This window comes from Bombina bombina, chromosome 6, assembly GCF_027579735.1.
Source record: "Bombina bombina isolate aBomBom1 chromosome 6, aBomBom1.pri, whole genome shotgun sequence".
Lineage (NCBI taxonomy): Eukaryota > Metazoa > Chordata > Amphibia > Anura > Bombinatoridae > Bombina > Bombina bombina.
The window spans coordinates 716,967,007-716,992,020 of NC_069504.1; the positions used below are offsets into that span (position 1 = coordinate 716,967,007).

The 25,014-nt window shown below is 39.7% G+C and overlaps 1 protein-coding gene across 1 annotated transcript in view; it reads right to left on the bottom strand.

The window, feature by feature from the left end:
• Window positions 1-15,780: 15,780 nt before the first annotated feature.
• The window catches only part of ATP13A1 (ATPase 13A1), a gene marked incomplete in the record, with an annotated part of 348,893 nt that continues 339,659 nt past the window's right edge, over window positions 15,781-25,014 (bottom strand). Inside the window, 1 exon segment of the mRNA XM_053717905.1 lies at window positions 15,781-16,157. Within this exon segment, the coding sequence (XP_053573880.1) occupies window positions 16,047-16,157 (111 nt within the window).

Below are 25,014 nucleotides of genomic sequence, written 5' to 3' on the forward strand. Positions count from 1 at the left end.
AAAGAATTCTTAGGATTAGGACACATAAAAGGGACAACAAATTCTCTATTAATGTTGTTAGAATTCACAACCTTAGGTAAGAATTTAAATGAAGTCCGCATCCTGATGAAAAATCAGAAAAGGAGATTCACAAGAGAGCGGATAATTCAGAAAACTCTTCTAGCAGAAGAGATGACCAAAAGAAACAACACTTTCCAAGAAAGTAGTTTATTGTCCAAAGAATGCATAGGCTCAAACGGAGGAGCCTGTAAAGCCTTCAAAACTAAATTAAGACTCAAAGGAGGCGAGATTGACCTAATGACAGGCTTGATACGAACAAAAGCCTGCACAAAACAATTCATATCAGGAAGTTTAGCAATCTTTGTGAAATAAAACAAAGAGCAGAGATTTGTAAAATTCTAGGAATTCTAAAAGAATGCCAAGAGAATTTAAGAGAAGAACACCATGAAATGTAAGTCTTCCAAACTCGATAATAAATCTTTCTAGAAACAGATTTACGAGCCTGCAACATAGTATTAATCTATGACTTCTGAAGCAGTGAAAAAGAAAGAGTCCCATCCAGACTATTCATGTGCCATAACCACAAAAAATGTAATTAAAGCCAACTTTTCCGGAGTACACCTTCAGTGAGAGTCCTCAGGGAAATGTAATCATATATTGTTGAATGCAAGTCTCACAACTTCGGCCCTTAATTATCTACTCAGGCCCAAAATTACACATTAGTAATCCTTTATATATGTATGTGTATTTATCAATTACAGTGCCCGGTTATAAAATAGTGTCCGTTTAATATACTTAATACAGTCCTGACAGACATATAAATATTTGTTTAAGAGACCCTTTTGAAAAATCTGTCATAACAATGTAATTGACACTAAGCGGAACTTTCCATTCAGGTTTGTTCAACTGTCTCTGTGAACCAGACTTCCGTGGGCCAACACAGCATATACTTTCATCAATAAACACGCTGGTTTTGTTACCTTAGGAGGATCTTTGATTTCACCACTCCTTGTCGGTCGCAGCTACTGCTCTCCCAGGCTACGATACCAGCCTGTCCACCATTCGCGGATCGAGCAGCTCCTGTGTCTGGCGTCTTCCGTACACGTCAGAACCACGTGTTTACTCCTTACTCCGTGATTGGACCCTATGGGCCAGTATGTTGTCTACGTCACTCTGTGAGTCCTCTATCCTTCGGGAATCCAAAATTATACCGGGCACTGAAATCAATATACAAGAGACTTGTCCGGGGAACAGTATATAGAGTTCCAATCCGCTTCCTTAGTTAGGACCACTCCGGGGGCAAATGCAGATAAAGTGCGGGCTTGTGGCAAAAAATGTATAGCCAAAAAGTGAAAACAAAGCCCAGCACTTAAATAAAATTCCACGTTTTATTGGTATACATTAAAAATAGATATAACAAAGAGAGTGTGTACCCTCCAGCAGACTGACTATTTTTAATGTATACCAATAAAACTTGGAATTTTATTTAAGTGCTGGGCTTTGTTTTCACTTTTTGGCTATTCTGAAGCAGTGATCAAGTGCGGTGGTCCCGCATGAAACACGTATGCTCCTTGCTGCCTTTTTTTATGACCATTCTTGTGTTCTGCTGAATGGTCATACATTTTTGTCCTTTTTGTTTTTAGTGCATTGTTTAATAATAAAATATCTTTTTTTTTTTTATTCGCTATACTTTGCTGGAGTATTTTTTCACTGTTAGCCGGAACCTTTGTTTGTTGGTACTCCGTTCTGTGACGTCTTGGACGGAGACGCATTTCCTGGCTCCAGTGGATTGCTACAGGGGAATGTTATACTAGCTGCACACGCTGAAGTGGCTTTTTCGGAACACGGAAGGGGTAAGCACCGCTTTTCTTTGTATTACAAAACTGAAGAGCCCTGAGAATCGCATGGAGTTCCAAAATTTTTATTGGTAATCTCGCCTCTTGAGATATCCAAACCCCTTGCACTGGCAGAGATCCCCAAACAGCTCCCAACCTGAAAGACTTGCATCTGTTGTGATCACAGTCCAGGTTGGACGGACAAAAGAAGCCCCTAAAATAGTACGATGATTGGGATTTAAGGATATTAATTGTGATATCTTTGTATAATTCCTGCACCATTGGTTCAGCATACAAAGCTGGAGAGGTCTCATATGAAAACGAGCAAAAGGCGATCGCGTCCGATGCTGCAGTCATGAGATCTAAAACTTCCATGCACATAGCTACTGAAGGGAATGACTGAGACTGAAGGTTCAGACAGGCTGCAACCAATTTCAAACGTCTCTTGTCTGTTAGAGACAAAGTCATGGACACTGAATCTATCTGGAAACCCAAAAAGGTTACCCTTGTCTGAGGAATCAAAAAACGTTTTGGTAAATTGATCCTCCAACCATATGTCTTCGAAGAAACAACGCTAGTTGATTTGTGTGAGATTCTGCAGAACGTAAAGACTGAGCGAGTACCAAGATATCGTCCAAATAAGTAAATACCGCAATACCCCGCTCTCTGATTACAGAGAGCAAAGCACCTAGAACCTTTGAAAAGATTATTGGAGTTGTCGCTAGGCCAAATGGAAGAGCAACAAATTGGTAATGCTGGTCTAGAAAAGAGAATCTCAGGAACTGATAGTGATCTGGATGAATCGGAATATGAAGATATGCATCCTGTAAGTCTATTGTGGACATATAATGCCCTTGCTGAACAAAAGGCAGAATAGTCCTTATAGTCACCATTTTGAAAGTTGGTACTCATATATCGATTCAAAATCTTTAGATCCAAAAATGGTCTGAATGAATTTTCTTTCTTTGGGACAATGAATAGATTTGAATAAAACCCCAGACCCTGTTCCTAAAACGGAACTGGCATGATTACCCCAGATAACTCCAGGTCTGAAACACTTCAGGAAAGCCTGAGCCTTTACTGGGTTTACTGGAATGCGTGAGAGAAAAAAATCTCACAGGCGGTCTTACTCTGAATCCTATTCTGTGCCCCTGAGAAACAATACTCTGAATCCTATGATTTTGGACCGAATTGATCCAAACATCTTTGAATTTTTTTTAACTGCCCCTTACCAGCTGAGCTGGAATGAGGGCCGCACCTTCATGCGGACTTGGGGGCTGGTTTTGATCTCTTAAATGGCTTGGATTTATTCCAATTTGAAGGCTTACAATTGGAAGCAGATTTCTTGGGGGAAGGATTAGGTTTCTGTTCCTTATTTTGTCGAAAGGAACGAAAACGGTAAGAAGCTTTAGATTTATCCTTAGGTTTTTTTTTATCCTGAGGCAAAAAAAACTCCCTTCCCCCAGTAACAGTTTAAATTATTGAATCCAACTGAGAACCAAATAATGTATTACCTTGGAAAAAAAGAGATAGTAATCTGGATGTAGAAGTTGTCACGGATACCAGACGGCTAAGGCTATCCCCCACCCCCCTACAACCTCACCCCTTTTGTTTCTCAGTGGTTTTGGGCTCCTCAGAGCAACCACCATCTCTGGAAGCTGTTTTTTGCTTTGTTTTTGTGTTCAGAGAAGAGTTGGTTTATGACCAGGAACACCCTCCTAGGCTGGCCGGGCTCCTGGTACTCCCGGTCGGCTGCCTCACAACGGACACCCGCCTAACCCCTCTCAGGCTGACCAGGAACTCCCGGTCGGCCACAGGACAGCAGAACACCCGCAAACTTTAACCCAGGTCGCTCCAGTAACCATGTGCCCCAGAGCTCCACTCTTTTTGGGATTAGTAGCCCCTGGGATTACAAGGGGTGGTGGAATTGCCGGAGAGGAGCTCCTTTGGGAACCGGGGGTTTTGGACACCCCTAACCCCATAAATTCAGCAGACTAACTCCAGTCCCCAGTAACGAATCATGCTGATTTTTGGACTGTGAAATCTGGGAACTGAGAGCTTTAAAATGACACCCTGGAAGTGCTGCTGCTCCACCGGGATCACCCCTAAACCGCCACCCCTATGTATTGGGATTATGTGAGACTGTGACTCCTATGGAGGTGCCGGGCTGTCTGGAGGGGCGGGAAAATAGTGTGATTGTCCAGGGTCTTATCAAGATGAGCTGACTGTATAAAAGGAGTGTGTGTTTTCAATAAAAACAGAATTTATGCTTACCTGATAAATTACTTTCTCCAACGGTGTGTCCGGTCCACGGCGTCATCCTTACTTGTGGGAATATCTCTTCCCCAACAGGAAATGGCAAAGAGTCCCAGCAAAGCTAGCCATATAGTCCCTCCTAGGCTCCGCCCACCCCAGTCATTCGACCGATGGACAGGAGGAAAAATATAGGAGAAACCATATGATACCGTGGTGACTGTAGTTAGAGAAAATAATTCATCAGACCTGATTAAAAAACCAGGGCGGGCCGTGGACCGGACACACCGTTGGAGAAAGTAATTTATCAGGTAAGCATAAATTCTGTTTTCTCCAACATTGGTGTGTCCGGTCCACGGCATCATCCTTACTTGTGGGAACCAATACCAAAGCTTTAGAACACGGATGAAGGGAGGGAGCAAATCAGGTTACCTAAACGGAAGGCACCACGGCTTGCAAAACCTTTCTCCCAAAAATAGCCTCCGAAGAAGCAAAAGTATCAAATTTGTAAAATTTGGCAAAAGTGTGCAGTGAAGACCAAGTCGCTGCCTTACATATCTGGTCAACAGAAGCCTCGTTCTTGAAGGCCCATGTGGAAGCCACAGCCCTAGTGGAGTGAGCTGTGATTCGTTCAGGCTGCCGTCCGGCAGTCTCATAAGCCAATCGGATGATGCTTTTAAGCCAAAAGGAAAGAGAGGTAGAAGTCGCTTTTTGACCTCTCCTTTTACCAGAATAGACAACAAACAAAGAAGATGTTTGTCTGAAATCTTTTGTAGCCTCTAAATAGAATTTTAGAGCACGGACTACGTCCAAATTGTGTAACAAACGTTCCTTCTTTGAAACTGGATTCGGACATAAAGGTACAACTATCTCCTGGTTAATATTCTTGTTAGAAACAACCTTTGGAAGAAAACCAGGCTTAGTACGCAAAACCACCTTATCTGCATGGAACACCAGATAGGGCGGAGAACACTGCAGAGCAGATAACTCTGAAACTCTTCTAGCAGAAGAAATAGCAACCAAAAACAAAACTTTCCAAGATAGTAACTTAATATCTATGGAATGTAAAGGTTCAAACGGAACCCCTTGAAGAACTGAAAGAACTAGATTTAGACTCCAGGGAGGAGTCAAAGGTCTGTAAACAGGCTTGATCCTAACCAGAGCCTGAACAAATGCTTGAACATCTGGCACAGCTGCCAGTCTTTTGTGTAGTAAGACAGATAAAGCAGAGATCTGTCCCTTTAGAGAACTTGCAGATAATCCTTTCTCCAAACCTTCTTGTAGAAAGGAGAGAATCTTAGGAATTTTTATCTTATTCCATGGGAATCCTTTGGATTCACACCAACAGATATATCTTTTCCATATTTTGTAAACACCAAAAAACTCTTAACCATCTCCGTGGAGATGTTGCCTGTGCAACGGCAAAGAGAATGACTGGGGTGGGCGGAGCCTAGGAGGGACTATATGGCCAGCTTTGCTGGGACTCTTTGCCATTTCCTGTTGGGGAAGAGATATTCCCACAAGTAAGGAGGATGCCGTGGACCGGACACACCAATGTTGGAGAAATCAGTTCCTGTGTAACCTGAATGCTAGTGTGTCTAGTTATTTGGGTGAGCTCCAGCTAAAATCACTATCCTGAGCTACATAGCAGCCTGTTCCAGGCAGAGGAAGGACACGCTGGAAAAGCTACCTAGTTTGGGTAGCTGGAGTCTGCCACAGGGTGGGACCCTGAGTACTAGTGCTGTCAGGCATCAGGGGTGGCTATAGGCTGTGGTCACTTGCCAGCTACATAGCTGCAGTCGGCAGGGAGGAAGCAGGACCCCTTTTGGTGGAGCTACCCAGTCAGGGTAGCCGGGGGTATCCGTCACAGAAGTCATATCAGCATTCCAAGATTTGAGCCACAAAGCTCTTCTAGCTAAAATAGCTAAAGACATAATATTAACATCAATTTTGATAATATCAAAAATGGCATCACAAATGAAATTATTAGCATGTTGAATCAACTTAATAATGCTAGACAAATCATGATCCGATACTTGTTGCGCTAAAGTATCCAACCAAAAAGTTGAAGCAGCTGCAACATCAGCCAAAGAAATTGCAGGCCTAAGAATATAAATAAGCTTTCCTTAGATAAGATTCAAGTTTCCTATCTAAAGGATCTTTGAAAGAAGTAGTCTCTGTTCTGTATGAATAGTAGTACGTTTAGCAAGAGTAGAGATAACCCTATCAGCCTTGGGGATCTTTTCCCAAAACTTCAATCTAACTACTGGCAAAGGATACAATTTTTTAAACCTTGAAGAAGGAATAAAAAGTACTAGGCTTATTCCATTACTTAGAAATCACATCAGAAATAGCATCAGGACCTGGAAAAACCTCTGGAATAACCACAGGAGGTTTATAAACAGAATTTAAACATTTACTAGTTTTAATATCAAGAGGACTAGTTTTCTCCATAATCCAATGTAATCAACACTTCTTTTAACAAAGAACGAATATACTCCAATTTAAATAAATAAGAGGAATTCTCAGTGTCAATATCTGAGGCAGGATCTTCTGAATCAGATAGATCCTCATCAGAAAGGTTAATTCAGTATGTTGCTGGACATTTGAAATTTCATCAACCTTATGAGAAGTTTTAAAAGCATTTTACGTTTATTAGAAGGCGGAATGGTAGACAAAGCATTCTGAATAGAATCAGAAATAAATTATTTTTAATTTACAGGTATATCTTGTGCATTAGATATTGAGGGAACAGCAACAGGTAATGAACTACTACTGATGGATAAATTCTCTGCATATAAAAGTTTATCATGACAACTATTACAAACCACAGCTGGAGGTATAACCTCCACAAGTTTACAACAAATGCACTTAGCTTTGGTAGAACTGTTATCAAGCCGCACGGTTCCAACAGTGATTTCTGAGACAGGATCAGATTGAGACATCTTGCAAATGTAAGAGAAAAAAACAACATATAAAGCAAAATGATCAATTTCCTTATATGGCAGTTTCAGGAATGGGAAAAAATGCAAACAGCATAGTCTTCTGACATAGAAAAAAGCAGGAGGCAAAAAAGAATGGGGTCTAAAATAATGAAAATATTTGGCGCCAAGTATGACGCACAACAAACAGAGAAAATATTTTTTGGCGCCAAAAACGTCCGGAAACACCACTCGCGTCATAGATGACGCAACCTTGTGAAAGGACCCGGCGTCAACTAAGACGCCGGAAATGACGAATTTGCGTCAACGAACGTAACTTCCCGCAAAAAAGGAAATTTATGCTTACCTGATAAATTTATTTCTTCTACTATAAGACGAGTCCACGGATTCATCCTTACTTGTGGGATATTATCCTCCTGCTAACAGGAAGTGGCAAAGAGCACCACAGCAGAGTTGTATATATATATATATAGCTCCTCCCTTCTCTCCACCCCCAGTCATTCGACTGAAGGTATAGGAAGAGAAAAGAAAAGCTAAAAGGTGCAGAGGTGACTGAAGTTTTGAAAAAAAAAAAATCTGTCTAAAATGACAGGGAGGGCCGTGGACTCGTCGTATCATAGAAGAAATCAATTTATCAGGTAAGCATAAATTTCCTTTTCTTCTACTAGATACGACTAGTCCACAGATTCATCCTTACTTGTGGGATACAATACCAAAGCAACAGGACACGGATGAACGGGAGGGACAAGATAGATACCTTAACGGAAGGCACCACTGCTTGAAGAACTTTTCTCCCAAAAATAGCCTCCGAAGAAGCAAAAGTATCAAATTTGGAAAATTTGGAAAAAGTATGAAGGGATGACCAAGTTGCAGCCTTACAAATCTGTTCAACAGAAGCCACAGCTCTAGTAGAATGAGCCGTAGCCTTTTCAGGAGGCTGAAGTCCAGCAGTCTCGTATGCCAGGCGGATGATGCTTTTTAGCCAAAAAGAAAGAGGTAGCCGTAGCTTTTTGAACCCTACATCTTCCAGAATAAACAACAAATAAAGAAGATGTTTGACGGAAATCCTTGGTCGCTTGTAAGTAAAACTTCAAAGCCCGAACCACGTCCAAGTTATGTAACAGACACTCCTTCTTAGGAGGAGGATTAGGACACAAAGAAGGAACAACAATCTCATGATTAATATTCTTATTTGAAACAACCTTAGGAAGGAATCCAGGTTTAGTACGCAAAACCACCTTATCAGAATGAAATATAAGAAAAGGTGAATCACATTGAAACTCTTCGAGCAGAAGAGATAGCAACTAAAAACAAAACTTTCCAAGATAAAAGCTTAATATCTATGGAATGCATGGGTTCAAACGGAACCCCTTGAAGAACATTGAGAACTAAATTCAAACTCCATGGCGGAGCAATAGGTTTAAATACAGGCTTGATTCTGATTAAAGCCTGACAAAAAGACTGAACGTCTGGGACATTCGCCAGACGCTTGTGTAGTAGAATTGACAAAGCAGAAATTTGTCCCTTCAAGGAACTAGCTGATAATCCCTTCTCCAATCCTTCTTGGAGAAAGGACAAAATCCTAAGAATCCTAACCCTACTCCATGAGTAGCCCTTGGATTTGCACCAATAAAGATATTTACGCCATATCTTATGGTAAATCTTCCAAGTGATAGGCTTGCGAGCCTGAATCAAAGTATCAATGACCGACTCAGAGAATCCCCGCTTAGATAAGATCAAGTGTTCAATCTCCAGGCAGTCAGCTGCAGAGAAGTTAGATTTGGATGTTGGAACGGACATTGAATGAGAAGTTCCTGTCTCAACGGAAGTTTCCACAGTGGCAGAGAGGACATGTCCACTAGATCCGCATACTAAGTCCTGCGTGGCCATGCAGGCGCTATTAGGAATACCGAGGCACTCTCCTGTTTGATTCTTGCAATCACACGAGGCAGGAGAGGAAAAGGAGGAGACAAGCCAGGTTGAACGACCAAGGTACTGCTAGAGCATCTATCACTACAGCTTGGGGATCCGTTGACCTGGACCCGTAACAAGGAAGTTTGGCATTCTGACGAGATGCCATCAGATCCAATTCCGGTGTGCCTCATTGATGAATCAATGACGCAAACACCTTCGGATGGAGCTCCCACTCCCCCGGATGAAAAGTCTGACGACTTAGAAAAAACGCTTCCCAGTTCTCTACTCCTGGGATATAGATTGCTGATAGATGGCAAGAGTGAGCCTCCGCCCATCGGATTATCTTTGAAACCTCTATCATCGCTAGAGAACTCTTTGTTCCCCCTTGATGATTGATATATGCTACAGTCGTGATATTGTCCGACTGGAATCTTATGAATTTGGCCAAAGCCAACTGAGGCCACGCCTGAAGCGCATTGAATATTGCTCTCAATTTCAGAATATTGATTGGTAGTAGGGACTCCTCCTGAGTCCAAACACCATGAGTCTTCAGGGAATTCCAGACTGCACCCCAACCCAAGAGGCTGGCGTCCGTCGTCACTATGACCCATGCTGGCCTGCGGAAGCACATTGCCTGGGACAGATGATCCTGTGACAACCACCAAAGAAGAGAGTCTCTGGTCTCTTGATCCAGAGATATCTGAGGAGATAAATTGGAATAATCCCCATGCCACTGTCTGAGCATGCACAGCTGCAGTGGTCTGAGATGAAAGCGAGCAAACGGAAAGATGTGTCCATTGCCGCTACCATTAATCCAATGACCTCCATACACTGCGCCACTGATGGCCGAGGAATGGACTGAAGTGCTCAGGAAGTATTTAGAATCTTTGACTTTCTGACCTCCGTCACAAAAATTTTCATGTCTACCGAGTCTATCAGAGTTCCCAAGAATGGAACTCTTGTTAGTGGAACTAGTGAACTCTTTTCTATATTCACTTTCCAACCGTGAGTTCTCAGAAATGCCAACACGATGTCCGTGTGAGATTTGGTCAGATAAGTTGACGCCTGGATCAAAATATCGTCCAGATAGGGCACCACTTCTATGCCTGAGAACCGCCAGAAGGGACCCTAGCACCTTTGTGAACATTCTGGGAGCTGTGGCCAACCCGAAAGGAAGGGCCACAAACTGATAATGTTCGTCCAGAAAGGCGAACCTTAGAAACTGATGATGATCCTTTTGGATAGGAATGTGAAGATACGCATCCTTCAGGTCCACGGTGGTCATATATTGACCCTCCTGGATCATAGGCAAAATTGTTTGTATAGTCTCCATTTTGAAATTTGTTTAGACACTTGAGATCTAAAATCGGTCTGAAGGTTCCCTCTTTTTTGGGAACCACAAACAGATTTGAGTAAAACCCCTGTCCCTGTTCTAGTTTTGGAACTGGACAAATTACACCCATGGTATAGAGGTCTTTTACACAGCGTAAGAACGCCTCTCTTTTTGTCTGGTCTACAGACAAACGTGAAAGATGAAATCTCCCTCTTGGGAGAAAATCCTTGAATTCTAGCCGATATCCCTGGATCACAATTTCTAATGCCCAGGGATCCTGAACATCACTTGCCCAAGCCTGAGCAAAGAGAGAAAGTCTGCCCCCTACTAAATCCGGTCCTGGATCGGGGGCTGCCCCTTCATGCTGTCTTGGTAGCAGCTGCGGGCTTCTTGACTTGTATACCTTTATTCCAGGCCTGGTTAGGTCTCCAGACTGACTTGGATTGCGCAAAATTCCCCTCCTTTGTGGCGGGAGAGGAAGTAGAGGGTCCACCTTTAAAGTTTCGAAAGGAACGAAAATTATTTTGTTTAGCCCTCATCTTAACAGTCTTATCCTGAGGCAGGGCATGACCTTTACCTCCAGTAATGTCAGAAATGATTTCCTTCAGTTCAGGCCCGAATAGGGTCTTACCTTTAAAAGGAATAGCTAAGAGCTTAGATTTTGATGAAACATCAGCAGACCAAGATTTAAGCCATAACGCTCTACGCGCTAAAATGGCAAAGCCTGCATTTTTCGCCGCTAATTTAGCCATATGAAAAGCGGCATCGGTAATGAAAGAATTAGCTAGCTTGAGAGCCCTAATTCTATCCAAAATATCATCTAATGGGGTCTCAACCTTAAGAGACTCCTCTAGAGCCTCGAACCAAAAAGCTGCTGCAGTAGTAGTAACTGGAACAATGCATGTTATAGGTTGTAGAAGAAAACCCTGATGAATAAACAATTTCTTTAGAAGACCCTCTAATTTTTTATCCATAGGATCTTTGAAAGCACAACTGTCCTCAATAGGTATAGTTGTACGCTTAGCTAGGGTAGAAATAGCTCCCTCCACCTTAGGGACCGTTTGCCAAGCATCCCGAATGGTGTCAGATATGGGAAACATTTTCTTAAAAGTAGGAGGGGGAGAGAACGGAATGCCTGGTCTATCCCATTCCTTAGTAACAATGTCCGAAATTCTTTTAGGGACTGGAAAAACATCAGTGTAAGTTGGTACCTCTAGATATTTATCCATCTTACACAATTTCTCTGGTGGTACTACAATAGGGTCACAATCATCCAGAGTCGCTAAAACCTCCCGGAGTAACAGGCGGAGGTGTTCAAGCTTAAATTTAAAGGACATCACGTCCGAATCTGTCTGAGGTAACATTTCCTGAATCTGAAAGCTCTCCCTCAGACAGCAATTCCCCGACCCCCAAATCAGAACACTGTGAGGGTACATCGGAAATGGCCAATAAAACATCAGAGGGCTCAGCATTTACCTTAATACCGGACCTACTGCGCTTACCTTGTAAACCTGGCAGTTTAGATAATACCTCTGTAAGGGTAGTAGATATAACTGCAGCCATACCTTGCAGAGTAAAAGAATTAGACGCACTAGAAGTACTTGGCGTCGCTTGAGTGGGCGTTAAAGGTTGTGACACTTGGGGAGAATTGGATGGCATAACCTTATTTTCTTCAGACTGAGAATCATCTTTAGACATACTTTTATCACCTAAAATATGTTCTTTGCAATGTAAAGCCCTTTCAGTACGAGGGACACAATGTAAGTGGGGGTTCCACAATGGCTTCTAAACACATAGAGCATTGACTTTCCTCAATGTCAGACATGTTTAACAGGCTAGTAATAACCACAAAAAGTCTTGAAAACACTTTATTGAAAAAAACAACAATTTTGAAAAACGGTACTGCGCCTTTAAGTAAAAAAGCGCACAATTTTTCCAAATCTGCTTTAAAATGCTATAACGCTCATAATTTAAGCATACAGTATATCTATCTTATATTGTAGCCTAAGATTGCACCACAAGTAAGGGACAAATTAACCCTCTATAAGAAAAACGTTATTCCAAAACATTATAAAAAGTAGATTAAGAACACACTGCACCTCGCCACAGCTCTGCTGTGGCGCCTACCTGCCCTCAGGGGTCCGAAAAGTCTCACTATGACTCCGTTAGCCTATGTCTTCAGTTTGGGCCCAACCGGAGCTGAAATTTGCTGCCTTCTTGTGAAGATCAACTACGCATCTGAGGCGCGAACATTAGGCCCTGCCCATCCTATGCAATGTCTCTCAGCCTAAAAAACAGCTATGAAGCGGTATAGGAACTAGCCATGTGGGTCTTTTGCATCCCAAATAATAAAGCCATGTGAAACCCCTCCAGTACAATGCTCAGTAACAGTGAACATAAAAACGTCTCTGCAATAAAACGTTATGTTGCCCCAGTGTCTAACCATGCTGCCATCCTGTGCTGCATTTAGCCCATAAACATTCATACACAGGTCTCCAGTAATACCCCTTCTTATATATAGGATTACTGCTTACCCCTTCCCTCATAAGAACTATGTCAGCCTGTTCAGAAATATCACAGTCTCTCCAGAAATAAATGACTGAACATACCTCAATGCTTGTAGCATGAAAAACCATTCCCCACACTGAAGCTTCTCTAGTACTCCTCAGCCATTCTGTGGGAACTCATCTGGATCTTAGTGACAACTGCTAAGATCATCAACCTCAAGGCAGAAATCTTCTTCCAACTGCTGCCTGAGGAAAAATAGTACTCACCGGTACCATTTAAAATAAAAAAAAGTCTTGCTTGAAGAAAATAAAAACTATCATTTTAACACCTTTCAATTTACCTCTTCCTATTTACTAGTATAGACAAAGAGAATGACTGGGGGTGGAGAGAATGGAGGAGCTATATATACAGCTCTGCTGTGGTGCTCTTTGCCACTTCCTGTTAGCAGGAGGATAATATCCCACAAGGATGAATCCGTGGACTCTTATCTAGTAGAAGAAAAATCTCGTGCCAAGAATGACGCAATAAACTTTAGCATTTTGCGCCCTCGCGAGCCTAATTCTGCCCGCAAATTTGAAAAATGACAGTCAATTGAAAAAAAGACTACACCCCAGGTAAGAAATACATTTTCCATACAAAATGCATTTCCCAGATATGAAACTGACAGTCTGCAAAAGTAAATATACTGAAACCTGAATCATGGCAAATATAAGTACAATACATATATTTAGAACTTTATATATAAATACATAAAGTGCCAAACCATAGCTGAGAGTGTATTAAGTAATAAAAACATACTTACCTGAAGACACCCATGCACATATAGCAGATAGCCAAACCAGTACTGAAACGGTTATCAGTAGAGGTAATGGAATATGAGAGTATATTGTCGATCTGAAAAGGGAGGTAAGAGATGAATCTCTACGACCGATAACAGAGAACCTTATAGATCCCAGTGAGGAAAACCATTGCATTCAATAGGTGATACTCCCTTCACATCCCTCTGACATTCACTGTACTCTGAGAGGAAACGGGCTTCAAAAAAGCTGAGAAACGCATATCAAAGTAGAAATCTTAGCACAAACTTACTTCACCACCTCCATAGGAGGCAAAGTTTGTAAAACTTAATTGTGGGTGTGGTGAGGGGTGTATGTATAAGCATTTTGAGGTTTGGGAAACTTTGCCCCTCCTGGTAAGATTGTATATCCCATACATCACTAGCTCATGGACTCTTGCCAATTACATGAAAGAAAAGATATGTTAATAATAAAAAGTCAGTTATGTTGTATTCCAAAGTCTTCAATATTGAAGAGATTGATCTTGGAAAAATAAATTTCAAATATAGTGTAGTATTGTTGGCGATTCCAAACTAAAGTAAAATAATAAAGTGCATACTCGTACTAATTTCAGCTATCGAAAGCTCAAGTTATAAGCAGTCCTGAATTCACAAAGTTGTCAGGTTCAACTCTCTCCTCGATCTGTTATTAAAGCAACCATCCAGCGTTATAGGCTCAAAAAAGAAAAAGGTAGTGTGATAACGTAATCATAGATAGGTTTATACTCACACTGCTAAGAGCAATATATTGGCAATATACAAAGCGCATACTCGGTATCAGCCACCAAGTGAGGCTTTTAGGATAATGCTCGGAACATTTGTAAAATGAACAAATTTATTTAAAATGGTATAAACTCAAAATATAGCCATCAGTATCAAGTCACTCGGGGAAATAATATCGACTGAAAAGGGATAGTGTATCAATTCTGTTACAGTATGGCGTTGGATTGAAAAATCTAACAATCCGTATAGCTGAACGCCACGCCTCACTGTGACGAAACCCATAGCCGTGAGAACCTGACGTATGTTTCACCACGCCCACGTCACACTATCTACCTTTTTCTTTTTGAGCCTATAAGGCGGCTGGATGGTCGCTTTAATCACAGATCGAGGAGAGAGCTGAACCTGACAGCTTTATGAATTCAGGACCGCTTATAAGTTGAATTTTCAATAGCTCTAGTTAGTGTGAGTATGCACTTTATTATTTTTCTATAGTTTGGAATCACAAACAATACTACACTATATTTTATTTTTCCCCCCCAGATCAATCTCTTCAACATCAAAGACTTTGGAATACCACATAAGACTTTTTTTTATTATTCACATATCCTTTAAACACATTTATTTCACATTTACTATTTTGTGTGTGATTTTTCTGTGATTTTTATTACTATTAAAACTTCTTTTGGACTGGGTAACTGCCCATGGGCAAAACACAAGCCAGTCCTGGCCAACTGATGTTGTTTATCCTGGTTTCTGTCCTTTGGTTTTGTTAGCCTGCAGATGATTACAATTAGGTTTGTGTTATGTATTATATTGTTTGGGGTATTTAGGAATTATGATGTCACAATAAATACTTAGACACAGTACTCTGTGCACATTCTTTAAAGTTATAGTACACTCATTTTGGTTTGATGTTTAATATTGTGTGGCCCTTTTACACCTTTTGTTAAGATTTTTTTATTTTAAAGGTTGTAATTTAGCACCATTGGTCACTTTCTAAAAAACAAACAAACCCAGAATGGACCTTCACAATCATATTCACACTAATTTCTACTCACCCTCTTGTGCATATTTTCCCTCATACTATAGCAAACCCACTCAATACCTCAGAAGGAACCTCACACATACATTTATACTTTATCCACACTCTCACAAGATGAGTTTATACTGTAGTTTTCCTGAAAGACAGCCGGTGTCTACCATACGTTTCCTTTTTGAGGATATCTACCATTAATGTCATACAGAACATTCTTTCTATGAATCATGGCATGTTCTTGCCTAACAAGGTTAATTATGATCTGCCAGTAGATCGCCAAGTGCTCACTAGAAGATCATAAGACCAATGTGCGATTTCCCATTGCTTACTTAGTCAGTAGTTAGTTTTATTTTCTTCCAGATTGAAAGAATGGCATGAACATGTCCTAAAGAGAAAAAATATTTAAAATTCACCAATGCTGTTTATTTAAGAAATTGTTGCGCTTTCCAAAAGCGAATTCCAGTAGAAAAAAAAATTAGGATTCAGTTTCTCATATCCTAACCATGTAGTTCAAGGTTTCAAGTGTTCAGTAACTCCCTTTCGGTTCTTGCCAGTCTGCATTCCATCATTCTTCCTGGAGGGTTTATGGTGCCCTTGGATATCCAGATTGGATACTGGCATGTGGGCAGTTTGAATATGTGCTGCTTCATGTTGTCCAACTCCAATTTCAACAAGGCACATTCAGTTTAGAGCTCCCCAAGAAATACTGAAGAATTCGATCCACCAACCACGCCAAACAAAAATCGACAAATAGAACTTGAGCAATGATGAACTTAAACTGTTTGAAAGAAGGAAAACAAAATTAGAAAATCTGAGTGATGTGTTGAGTCCCCACTCAAAACTAGTTCATAAGCACTCCTTTTATTTTGAAGTAAGAATATTTACTGCAAATTAGAACATGGAAATAAAACATGGTTTCAAGATTCAGTATGCAATAAAAAAAAAAATCTTTCCAATTTACTTCAATTGGAAAAACAAAATTTATGCTTACCTGATAAATGTATTTATTTCTTGACACAGTGAGTCCACGGATCATCATCAAATACTGTTGGGAATATCACTCCTGGCCAGCAGGAGGAGGCAAAGGGCACCACAGCAAAGCTGTTAAATATCACTCCCCTACCCACAATCCCCCAGTAATTCGACCAAAGGGAAAGGAGGGAAAGGAGAGAAAGGAAGCAACACAAGGTGCAGAGGTTTATATAACAAAAACGGTCTGAAAAACAGGGCGGGCCGTGGACTCACCGTGTCAAAAAATAATTTATTTAAGAATGTACCCGATAAATTAATTTCCACGGCATTTAATTAGAGTGTGCAGAGACTAGAGGAGATCTGTGGTAAGCAGAGGGGGAAAGGGAAGTGGAATTCTGCAGCTTCTGTATATATCTACCATTGTTTCTGCCTTTCAACATATTACTGCACTACAAAGCACATTACACAGACTGTTCCAGCAGGAGGGCTGTCTAAACACAAGTTAGGGAGTGTGGAAAAAAGCCTTGTTCTGTAGCTACTGGGTACTACGAACGTATTCTCATGAAGTCAGAGGACTTTAAAAACTTTAACATCATTTTTAGGACCTTAAGCAGCAAAATTGATAATACATGTTAATTTAAAACTTTATTTTCTTTTAATGCTTTATTTAATTAGCCTATATTTTTTTGAGTGCATAATGGCCCTTCAACCAAGAAGCCAAGGAAATAGAGGCCTTCTGACCTTTCCTAGGGCCAGAAAATATAACAAATAGACTAGAAGTCTTCCTGAAATTTTTAGTAGCTTCAACATATTTCAAAGCGCTCACCACATCCAAAGAATGTGAGGATCTTTCCAAAGAATTCTTAGGATTAGGACACAAGGAAGGGACAACAATTTCTCTACTAATGTCGTTAGAATTCACAACTTTAGGCAAAAAATTAAATGAAGTCTGCAAAACAGCCTTTTTTTTTTTTTTTTTTTTATAAGTTTCTTTATTATTTGCCGAATCATTCAATGTAACAAGAAACAGTAATTAATAATACAACAATAGAGAAAAAAAACTATACCGTACAATATAAGCAGAATCTTGTCGTATTGTCATTTACATAATTTTACAATCTTGAACAAATTAAAAGATACTCGACACCTGAGTCTACAAAAACATATAACAGTTATTTGTCGGCTTTTTTTTTTTTTTTTTTTTCCCTAGCTTACAAAAGAAAGAGGAAAAAAGACAAAATAAACAAACAAACAAACAAAAAAAAAAAAAAAAAAAAAAAAAAAGGGGGGGGGGGGAGAGATGAATTATAATATGGTATTTTCTTGAGTGGATCTTATTGCTCTCTACATTTATACCTCGGTTGGATTTCTAATCCAGGTATATGGAAACAATTCTAATATGACCATCTCAATAAAACTAAGTGAAGAAAGAAAGTGTGCTAATATCTGTTTTTGAATAGTTAGAGGATATGTCTTAATGATGGAGTACCAAGCATATAAGAATTTCTTAATTCTATTTTCAGACAAAGACTGAAGATGGTAGGATTCAAAAAGGATTTGTTCCTGTAGCATTTGGGTAATTGTAGAGAGCGAGGGCGCTCTTCTGGCTTTCCAGCTTTTTAATATACAAAGTCTTACAATTAATATTATAATATTTAAGGGGTATGTCCAACAACACCCTTGACTTGAAGTATTAAATAATAGGACAATATCCCGGAATGTGAGGGAGGTAGATGAGTTATGAACTTTATTAAACCAGTATGTGATTTTTTGCCATAATTGTCTTATCTTGGGGCAAGCCCAAAACATATGAAACAGATCAGCATCTTGGTAGTGACATCTTGGACACTCAGCGGATCCATCCCGATAGTATTTGGCAGTTTTCGCTGGATATTGGTAAAAATCATTTATGAATTTCATATGTGATTCCTTCCAATTTGAAGGTATTAAGCACTTATCTAAGTTATTAAAACTCAGGCAAATTTTATCCTGATCTATATCTGGGATTAACGGTAACCAAAAGTTACAGATCTTACCCATTATGACTTGAGATTGTTTAGATAACATTATGTCGTATATCAGAGAAATTGATGTAATACCAGCAGTAAATCTTTGTAAGAGAGTCCTGACCTCAGACCATGCAATAGACAGAGGTAACCTCCATTTTTGAGCAGAGATAAAATGTCTGATTTGAAAAAATGCAAATAAATCGGATCTGGGCAAATTAAATGCGGCAAACAAGGTTTCCCCTTGAAGTACTAACTCGTCCGGGCCAAATAATTGGCAAACCCGGTTTAATCCTTTTTCTGCCCATAGCTTAAAAACCTTCTGGCTAATTCCTGGTAGAAAGAGAGGGTTACCCTGAATAGGAAGAAAATCTGAAAGGGAAGGATCTATCTCCATTATTTTACAAAATTTATGCCATGCAAGAACTATATTTTTAAATGTAATCATTATGGAGACATTAGAAGGAAGCTGTTTAGGTTGACAATGGATTATAGCTGCCAATGCGAAAGGATGGATCAAGAAAGATTCTTCTTCATATGTGGCATAGATATTTGTCTTTGCCAGCCAATCAATTGCAATTTTCAATAATGAGGCAATATTATACAATCTAATGTCAGGAAATGATAACCCGGCAGCGCCTGATTTTTGTGAAAGTCTTGCTAAGGAAATACGAGGTTTTTTATTCCCCCATATAAATTTTGAAAAGTGGGAACACAATTTCCTTAAATCAATATTACGTAAGTATATCGGCAAATTCTGTAAAGGATACAGCAGCCGGGGGAGAATAATGGTTTTAACTAGATTGACCCGCGCCATTAAAGACAGTGGGAAAGAAATCCACAATTGTAAATCCACTTTAATTTTTTGAAATAACGAGATATAGTTATCCGTATACCAGTATTTAGGGTTTTTGTGTAATACAAGCCCTAAATATTTAATGGATTCTACCTCTTTAAAAGTATTAATAGATAAGCTTAAAGGAGATTTGCCGACAATCATCAATTCACTTTTCCCGGTATTAACCTTATAACCTGAGAACGAGCTAAACTCTTCCAAAAGTTGGATCAAAATTGGAATGGAATGCTGTAGATTCTTTAAAAAAAGTAAAATATCATCTGCATATAATAATATATTCAAGCAAGAAGTACCCAGGGGGATTCCAGTAAGGTACTTTCTCACTTGAATTGCAAATGGTTCTAGTGCCACATTAAACAGTAGCGGAGATAGGGGACATCCTTGTCGTGTACCCCGCTGCATGAAGATTTTGGAAGAGATAGTACCGTTTACCACTAGGTGAGATATAGGATTAGAATATATTCTATGAATTGCATTTTATAAAATTCCCTTTAATGCCGAATTTTCCTAGTGATGTGAATAGATGTTCCCATACTATGGAGTCAAAAGCTTTAACTGCGTCTAGTGTTAAGACTGCCATATCATATCTTCTATTTGGCTGCTCCTGATTCCAAGCATAGTCTAGGAAAGTTGTTAGTTTACGTATATTCTTGGTTGAATTTCTGTTGGTCATGAACCCAGTTTGGTCCGGATGAATGAGTTTCTGTAAACACTGAGAAAATCTATTGGCTAAAATAGCTGTTAGAATCTTATAATCGGTATTTAAGACCGATATTGGTCTATAAGATGCCGGGTCCTCTGCATCTTTATCTTTCTTTAATATAAGGGAGATATTAGCCATTGTAAAATAAGCAGAAATCGGCATGCTTTCTGTATAATATTTATTATAAAGCAATTCTAATACTGGTACTAACTCTTCCTTTAAACACTTATAGAATTCAGATGGAAATCCATCAGGGCCAGCTGCTTTATTGCCTTTCAGTTTATCAATAGCTTTGTCAATTTCTTCTTTAGTTATAGGTTCATTTAATGCCATCAAATCCTCAGCTGAAATTTGTGGAGTCACTATTTTAGCCCAGAATCTCTCTTGCCTATCCATGTCTATCTCTACTGTGGAATATAACCTCTGGTAGTACGAAGCCAGACTTTCGCAAATTTTCTCAGTTTCAAAATATCTATTCTCATTATCTTTAATGACGGATATGAAATTTTTCTTCTTTCTACATTTAGTGAGACTAGCTAGAAATTTAGCTGACCTACCATGGAATCCCCTATAGAGACGATTTAATCTAATTTCCTCAACTAGCAGTTTTTGTTTTAGGAAGAGATCGCGTTCTTTTCTAGTAACAGCATAATTGTCCCAATTTTGATGTGAGGGATCCCGTTGTACCCGAATATACATCTCCTGTACACTTGTTGCCAGCATGACTTCCCTAGCTTTAATCTTTTTTGACCGAACATTTAGATAAGCAACGATCTCCCCTCTCAGCACGGCTTTAGCCGCTTCCCAAAAAGTTTCAATTTTATTTCTATATTCTGCATTATTCGCCGCGTATTCCTGCCATTTTACTAGTAGCCATGCACAGAATCTAGGTTCAGAGCATAGAAAACGGGGAAAAGAAAATACCATATTCTGAGAGTTACATTTATTCGAAAGAAAAACTGTTAAAGATATTATTGCATGGTCCGATATCAGGACCTCTCCAATATCGGGCTTGACTTGCCGAATGGACAGTGGCTCGGAGATCAGGAATAGGTCAATCCTGGAAAATGTTCTATGTGCTCGAGATTCACATGTGTACCTAAGACTATCAGGGTTTTGGATCCGCCATATGTCTGTCAATTTTAATTTATTACAGAATTTCTTAAAATACTTTGCACTGTATCTATTACTAACTATATTTCTTTGCGAAAACCGATCTAAAGCTGGATCTAACGTCATATTAAAGTCTCCGCAAATTACTAAGTTTTGATTTTTGTAAGGAAATACCTTATTTTGAATTTTTTCCCAAAATTTCACTGATAGTCTATTTGGCGCATATATGTTGCAGATTACAAACTTGATGTCATTAATTACTATTTGAAGTAAAATATATCTTGCTTGACTATCGATCTCAGTCTTAATTATTTTATAATCTAGCTTTTTATGTAATAGTATGACTAATCCACATTTTTTTATTGAACTTCTAGTAGATATTACTTCTCCCACCCATTTGATCTTAAATTTAGCTGCTTCTGTCTCATTTAAATGGGTTTCTTGAAGACAAACCACATCAGGCTGTTTTTTACCTAGGGTTTTAATCACTAGTTTACGTTTTACTGGGGATGATACCCCCCCCACATTCCAGGACAACATCCTAACATTCCCTGTCATTCTTATTTAATATCAGCCATCTTCCCTTATTCCATCTAAAGCAAATACACAGGGAGAGAGGAGTGGGAGAAAAAAAAAAAAAAAAAAAGAAAAAAAAAGAAACAAACCTCATAAAATAACTAAACCAAACAAAATCAGACCAATTAGGAATCCTAATTTTATACATCGACCTGGATGATCAACCACTTCTAATACAATCTATATATTTCATTACTATCCCACCGATTTTAAGAATTCAGTAATCTCTGTTACTTCATTGAATACTCGTCTACTGCCTTTATCATCTATTACAACTCTGGCCGGGTACATCAACCATGCATTTATTCCCTTGTTTATCAATTGAGTGCAGAATGGCGCCATTACCTTCCTCCTAGCAGAAGTTTCGCTGGAGAAATCCTGAAACAACAAAATCTTGTTGTTCCCGAATATCACCGGCTCGTTTTTCTTTTTCTTAAAAAGGTTCAGTAATTCTATTTTATTTTGGAATTTCAGGAGTCTGAAAATGATCATTCTTGGTCTGACTGCCCCACTATCCATATTTCTTCTGGGGCCAGTTCTGTGCGCCCTTTCAACAACCAAAGGTAGCAAATGTGCTGGCATACCCAGAGCCTGTGGCAAGGTCATTGAAGTGAATGTCATAAGATCCTCAAACTCCGGAAGCTCCGGAAGGCCAATGATTCTAATGTTATTGCGCCTGGAGCGATCTTCCAGATCCTCCAGGCGCAATTGCATATTGTTTAATTTATCTTCATGTTTTTTTAAGATTCCTTGGTGTATGTTAGTCTGATCCTCTACTACGGAGAGCCTTTCCTCAGCCTCCACTAACCTAATAGAGAACTGTTTAACTTCTGAAGTGAGTGTTACAATATCAGAAGAGATCACTTCTAACTCTTTCTTAATGGAGTCAAACTGGGGTGAGAAAATGGCTGATAGTTGACCAATTAAGGCCTGAGTATCTATAACTGAATGACTTATGTCTGATACCATATCTGGACTAATGTCGGCTGACTTGGTTTTTTTATCTTTCGATTTTGCTGGCATTTTCGGGGAATTAGAACTTGTTTGCGTGATAAATTTTTCCATTGATAATAAAAGAAAAAAAAGGAAGAATACAAAAAAGTGTGAAACACTCTCAGATCAGTGAAAAGAAGAAAAACCACTACAAACAGACAGTGGGAATCCTTAACGTGAAAAATTAAGTGAATTTAGTGTATAGTGAAGTGCTTGGATATATAGAACCAAAGTTGTTTTATATTACTGATAGAAGACTAGTTTATGTCCTCTTTAGAAAAGAACAAGATATTGCACATTTGTGCATAAAAATAGAAAAAATTGTATAGCAAATAATATTGAATTTGTTTTAGTGTGTGCTAAGGTGTACGACGTGTTAGCGTGTGTAAGAGGAAAAACTGTTTTAATTTACTAGGAAAAAGCCAGCCTATAACATAATCGGCAGAAAGAAAGCAATCACCAAGCCAAAAAAAAAAAAAAAGAAAAAACTGCAAATGAACAACTTGCAACAAATATAGTGTAACCCAAAATTCAAATGACATGGCAGCCACAACTCACAAGAACCAATGTTTCAGTCATTTACACTTTGACCCAGTTAGAACCTTTCTTATCGTTTTTAAGGGGATTCTTGTTAGAAAAATATTTAATTAGGTTTGTTTAATAGGAGACGACTGTTGCTTAACACTTTTACTTGGAGAGGTTTTTTACCCCTTGACTAACTTGTATTCTAATATTCTATTTATCTCATATCTTCAGTTAATATTGGGTCTATTGTTAGATGTACACTTGAATAGCTGAAAATAATAATGATAGAATCACATCAACCTCCTCCAGCTAATATATAAAACATAAATTTCTAAACCCGAGTGTTAGATCTCTAACTTGGCATTGCAACATTTTAGAGAAAGATACATGTAATATGACATTTTAATAAACTCTAAATCCACAGCCTCAGAGAGAAAGACACTTCTTATCCCTGGCGATTCATCTTATTCAAACTGATTTGTCCATAAACCCCTTGGAAATATCCTCAGCCTCTAAAGTTGTTTCCTTGGATCTTTTCTTTATCCAGCCATAGGGCTAACAGACCACAGATAACAAAATTAAGGGGGTTCACACACTCAGCGACTATTACAGCGTCTAATTCTGCCCCCAGTTCAATGAACTTCTGCTGTATAGTAACCACTGGTAAAAAAAGTTAGTGTAATCAATTTACAACTGAGCTTTCTTAATAGACACAAATGTTCCCCAAAACTTGATATGCTGAAAAAAGTCTTGTTGAAGATGAGATGAATTGCCCAGTACCTCCTTAAGACAAGTCTCCAAATCGCAAATGGTATTACAGAACAGGGGCGACTCGGCAAGTTCTGCTCGAATAACAAAATGACAATGTGTAGCCAGAGAGCCGTCTCGTCAAGCCAGGGATCAGCAACTTCTCACTGTACCCTTAAATAATAGTGCTCTCTTGTAGAACTGCTGAACCTTTCTTTTAGCAAAAAATCTCTAATATAGCAGAGATGCTTTAATCAGCAACGGGCTTAGATAACGCCAGCAGATAACAACGTGCAAGCCTCTTATGCAAATATAAAAAGCCCGTGAGGGAGTCTGACCTGATATAGATGTAAATCTTCGCTCTCCGCTACAGCGCTCTTTGCTGGCTCTGGATGGTGCGGCTGTATATACAGGTGACCACAGCGCTCCCGGTCTTTTCCAACAGCTTGTCTCTGAATTCCCCCAGGCGATGTCTAAGGATGTACCCGGGTCCGACAGGTCCACTTCACCTTCTCAGGGAGTCTTATTGTACTCGTGCACCAGACACCGGGACTGTTGGGAGACCTTATCTAGTCGCTGCAGACCACGGCCGTTCAGGACGGCACCTTTCCTGGTTTACTTCGACACCCAACCTGACATAAATGTGAATCTTCGTTCTCCGCTACAGCACTCTTTGCCGGCTCTGGATGGTGCGGCTGTAAATACAGGTGACCGCGGCGCTCCCGGGTTTTCAAACAGCTTGTCTCCGGATTCCCCCGGGCGATGTCTAAGAATGTACCCGGGTCCGACCGGTCCACTTCACCTTCTCAGGGAGTCTTGTTGTACTTGTGCACCATACACCGGGACTTTTGGGAGACCTTATCCAGCCGCTGCAGACCTCAGCCGTTCAGAATAGCTCCTTTCCTCATTTACTTCAACACCGGTCGGTAACTCCCTCTTAGTAATGGCTGTAGCTTGTAGGGAAAGTTTAAGATTTGTACTGCGGTTCAGTCGTAGCCATGACGGCTAGTGTAGACTTCGAACTCTCGAGCAGGTTGAAACCCTGCAGAGTGCCACGCTCAGAAACCTCGGCAAGCTTTTCCCAGGTAAGTGGCAGAGAGCGGGGAGCTGATAGTAGGGCGTCCTCTCAACACCTGCATGCAGG